At 41.6% G+C, this 4,543-nt stretch overlaps 1 protein-coding gene across 1 annotated transcript in view; it reads left to right on the top strand.

The window, feature by feature from the left end:
* The window catches only part of LOC101851300 (monocarboxylate transporter 10), a gene marked incomplete in the record, with an annotated part of 80,446 nt that overhangs the window by 62,549 nt on the left and 13,354 nt on the right, over positions 1–4,543 (top strand). The window contains 1 exon segment of the mRNA XM_013088631.2: positions 1,196–1,302. Coding sequence (XP_012944085.1) covers positions 1,196–1,302 — 107 coding nt within the window.

The following is a 4,543-nucleotide window of genomic DNA, read 5'->3' as shown; positions in this document are numbered from 1 at the left end:
GGTAGAGAAAAGAGAAGTGAAGGGGACCTTGTGGATTTAGATAGATTTATCCGGTTCAAAGAACCGACCGACCATTCACTTAACTAAGAACTAAAAATCAGCTTACCTACAAATCAACCAGGTAATTAACCAACTGATAGCCAACTCGTCACTCAACCAAGCTAGCAGTGGGTGGTTGGCGAGTGCTCTGGTGTGGTTTGCTTCTTCTTTCCTATCAAACATCTATCGTTTTCATAACAATAATAATAATAATAGATAGATAGCATTTGTATAGCGCAAATCCCCCCTCAACAGCAAGCTCTATGCGCTTCACAATCTATACTATTACCCCAGCAGACCTGAGAGCATTCTGAAACGACCTCAACTTCCTGGGAAGCATACAGTGCGAGTAGCCATTAAAACACTATCATACTGACAAGGTCTTTCGATGTCTATGACTCGGCACCCATTCCCACCTGGATGAAGTGATGGAAATTCGTGTAAAGTGCCTCTCCCAAGGACATGAGGTCGGGCCCGCGGCTCGAACCCCCTAACCCACAACCTCAAGATTACGAGTCCGGTAGCCTAACCACTAGACCTCCTTTTTTAAAATGTATGTTATTCTCTTGTAAAACCTCTAATCTTCGGCACTTATATGACCTCATTGTGTTGCAAGTGCCGTAAAACACTTACTAAAACAAATCAAACTGTCTATTACTGTCGTTTGATTTTGATAGTAAGAACAAATCGGAAACAAAGAGGGACTTTTTCAGGTGCTCATAATGCATTTGATCTGACTATTAGTATTACGCCCGAGAGATGTACTCGTTTTTATGAACGTCACAGTGGTGGTAGTATTTGTCATTCATAGGTAAGCACTATAATATTCTAGAACGTGCATTCTGACGTAATTTGGTTTCCGTGACGAGCGCATTATTCGACTCCATTTGGAGCGAAATGAAGGGTCAAAGAGGAAAAGCTTCTGCGGGTACTCGATTACATCGAGGCTGGTGTTTTGCTCTTCTTTTAATTAAACGTCCATGGTGCGAAAGTTTCTTAGCCAAGTTTTGTTGAGCGCAAAGAGCTCCAGCCATGACATTGCACGGTTTAGGATATTATAATGATTCACGTCTATGGGGGTAATTCCGAGAACTACTACTACTGTTTGCAAAATTCTCACAGCACGTTTTTTTTTTCTTCATCTGTTTTCTTGCAGGTTTATTGTACGACCATCTGGGCAGCTATGACATCGCGTTTCACGTGGCGGGCTGCCCACCCATCCTGGGCGCTCTGCTCATGTTCTTCATTCCCAAGACGAAAGCGGTGAGTGATATGTTGTGTCCTGTGGGTGGTTGGAAGGTGCCCCTTGTAGGGGTGGGTGGTTGGAAGGTGTCCCTTGTAAGAGTGGTTGGTTGGAAGGTGTCACTTGTAAGAGTGAGTGGTTGGAAGGTGTTCCTTGTAGGGGTGAGTACTTGGAAGGTGTCCCTTGTAGGACTGGGTGGTTGGAAGGTGTCACTTGTAGGAGTGAGCAGTTAGAAGGCTCCACTGCAGGTAGGTAATACTTCTTTGTTTCCCTCTGTTGTTCCTGTTTGTCTTTTTTCACTTTTCCCCCTGTACTAAATGACCATTATTGTGTCGATAATGTGCTTCTATTTACTCAAACTCACTTGTAGGACCTACTGCTGTAGTCTCACTCGGCTATTTCTGTACATATATGTGGGTTTTTCCCGTTTCTGCACCGAAATGGCTGCTATTATGTCGATGTCCTTTTCGTGGGTGGTTTGTGGGTGCTCTAGTGTGGTTTTTCTCCTTTTTTCCTATCAAACTTCTATGGTCCGTATCTCTCATTCTTTGGTTTGTATGTTACTCTCAAGTAATCTTCAGCACTTATATGACATAGTTGTGTTGTTAGTGCCGTTAAACTTTTACTAAAACTGAAAAGTAAAAGGTATTCTGTTCTTTACTAAAAAACAAATAGAAGCCCTGTCCTCAGAGCTTTACTGTTCTCTTTAGGGGCAACGCGTTCTGTTGTTATAGCAAGCCACTGGACTTTGGCAGTTAGTTAGTAGAGGCGTTCTCGTGGTGTTTACTTCTTCTGATTATCACCAGTGCCACATGTGTCTTAGATTATAAAGAGGGGAGGGGGGGGGGAAGGTGAGAGAGAAGGAGGAAGAGTAGAGCTTTGGAACTTGGCACACAAGATTTCTTTTCTCTACATCCGTTAGCTCGGTCAATATTAAGCCGGACTGCAGTGCGGGTGGCCCAAGTTCGAATCCCTAATGGGGTGTTGATGAATTTTTTCTATCATATCGAGAGTTTTCAAGGCTTTTCACTCGCCTAGCTAGGTCCTATCGGAGATGGTTGTTACATGCCTATTGACCCAGTTTTTTTGTTTTTTTTAAAATCAATCCAGAACACATATTACCGTTCTGTCTACTGTCTCCTGTGATATTAATTGTTCCGTTTTAGTTTGTGTTATGATTCTGTAACCTACATGAAGACACGCAGATTCCTTTAATCCCAAAAGTCAAACATTTCTCTTTTTTATTCTCTGTCTGTTGTCTTTCACGGGTACTAAATTTCAACGACCATTAGTGGGTGGTTGGCGGGTGCTCTAGTATGGTTAGTTCCTCCTTTTGTACATAATACCTGTCTTCCTTATCTCTCCCCCTTTTTGTGTTAGTTATTCTCTTGTAACACATCTAATCTTGGGCACTGATGTGACCTCATCGTGTTGCAAAAGTAGTAAAACTCTTACTATTTTTCCCAGCTCTAAATGAGCGTTATTGTATCGATGTGCTCCGTATTACTCAAACAGACCAACAAACAAACAAACAAGCTAACAAACGAAAACAACCTCCTCAGATTAGCCTCCTCCTGTTTTTATTGTGTTTGTTACTCTCTTGTAACACCTCTTATCAGTGGGTGGTTGGCGGGCGCTCTGGTATAGTTTGCTTTTTCTTTCCTATCAAACACCTGTCGTCCTATTCTCTCCTTTTTTTTGTTGTTGTGTATGTTACTCTCTTGCAACACATATTCTTCGGCACTTATTTGTCCTTATTGTGTTGCGAGTGCCGTAAAACTCTTGCTAAAACTAAAACACCTCTTATCTTCGGAGCTTATATAGCATAAAATTGTATTACTAGTGCCATTAAACGCTCACTAACACAATCAGATTCGCTCACAAATGGCTTCCACCACCTCGTCCCTCCTTGTCGTGTCGGTCGTCCAATAAACCATGACGCATGGAGGGAGCTGTGCATGCGACCTTTGGAAAAGTGACAGTCTTTGGATTGCGCCAATGTCGGCGAGACGCCCGAGGTGGCCCATGACGTAGAAGTAGAAGGTCGGGGTCAAAAGATGCAAGGATGCTACTCCTGTACCTGTGGACTTCGTGACCTGCCGCTTCATGGTCTCCCACGGAAGAAGGGTCGTACTAGATCGCCCGAAGAATGTTCCATTCACTTGTATTTACTGTGCACATTTAGGTTCCAGTAAAAAAAAAAGAAGACTAGAAAAGTTCACGTTTGTGTTGGCGGCACTTGTTCCTTCGTTTGACTTCCTGTTCCGGTTCAGTCGTATCAGTTTGAGCCACTCTTCCCCTGCAAACCGACCCACTCCTAGCCACTCATAATTATCAACCCCCACCCACCCCCTTTTTTTCTGGGTAAAAACAAACAAACAAACAAAAAATCAACTTCACATAATTATTTAGTGTCAGATACCTCTCTTGGGGGTTCTTTAGAAACTGAAATCCATCCGTATTCAGCTCCGTTTCGGTTATGGTTTTTTGTTGTGTTTTTAATTCAAAATATTTCGAGTTTGTTCTATTATTTACTCTACTTTACTTGTTCTGTCCTCTTGTACCGCAAGGGGAGATTCAGTTGTCGGATGTGGGCCAGGTGTGTTGCCTATTGAATCATCATGTTCTTTTAGAAGGTCTGTTTGTTCCTTTAGCGTCCAGACTTAGTAACAAAGCCAAAGACATTTAGTTTACTTTTGTTTTTTAGTTTTTAGGTTTTCTATATTAATTGGCGTAATTTGTTTGTTCATTTATTGATATATTTATCCATTATTTAAATAATTAATGTGTTTATTTATCTATTCATTTGTTTGTTGTTGTTGTTGTTTTGGGGTTTTTTGTCAGTCAGTTCAGTCAGTCAGTCAGTCAGTCTGTCGGTTGGTTGGTTAGTCAGTCAGTCAGCTAGTCAATCACAGTGTAATTAATTAATTAGTTACTTAATTATTTTGTTATTTTAGTAAGTTGGTTAGTAATTTGCTCTGTTTGTTTTAGTTGAAGTTTTTGCGGCGCTCGCAATAGCATAAGGTCATATGAGCGCCAGTAATTTGCTTTGCTAACGCGACCAGTGATTGCTTTCATCTTGAGTCTTACATGAACGATTACACTAGAGCGAGGTGACAGGGTCAAAAGTGGCGGCCGATAGGATATCTCTGAATATCTGACTAGATTGTGCTGACATGACGTGACTTGATAAACATTACCGTTATACATGTACATCTTTTTTACATGCATCGAATGTGCCAAGTCTTTTTAGCCGTAGGT

The sequence above is a fragment of the Aplysia californica genome, unplaced genomic scaffold, assembly GCF_000002075.1.
Source record: "Aplysia californica isolate F4 #8 unplaced genomic scaffold, AplCal3.0 scaffold00777, whole genome shotgun sequence".
In the NCBI taxonomy this organism is placed as follows: Eukaryota; Metazoa; Mollusca; class Gastropoda; order Aplysiida; family Aplysiidae; genus Aplysia; species Aplysia californica.
The sequence above is the reverse complement of the archived record's forward strand: the minus strand, read 5'-3'. Positions and strand labels throughout refer to the sequence as shown.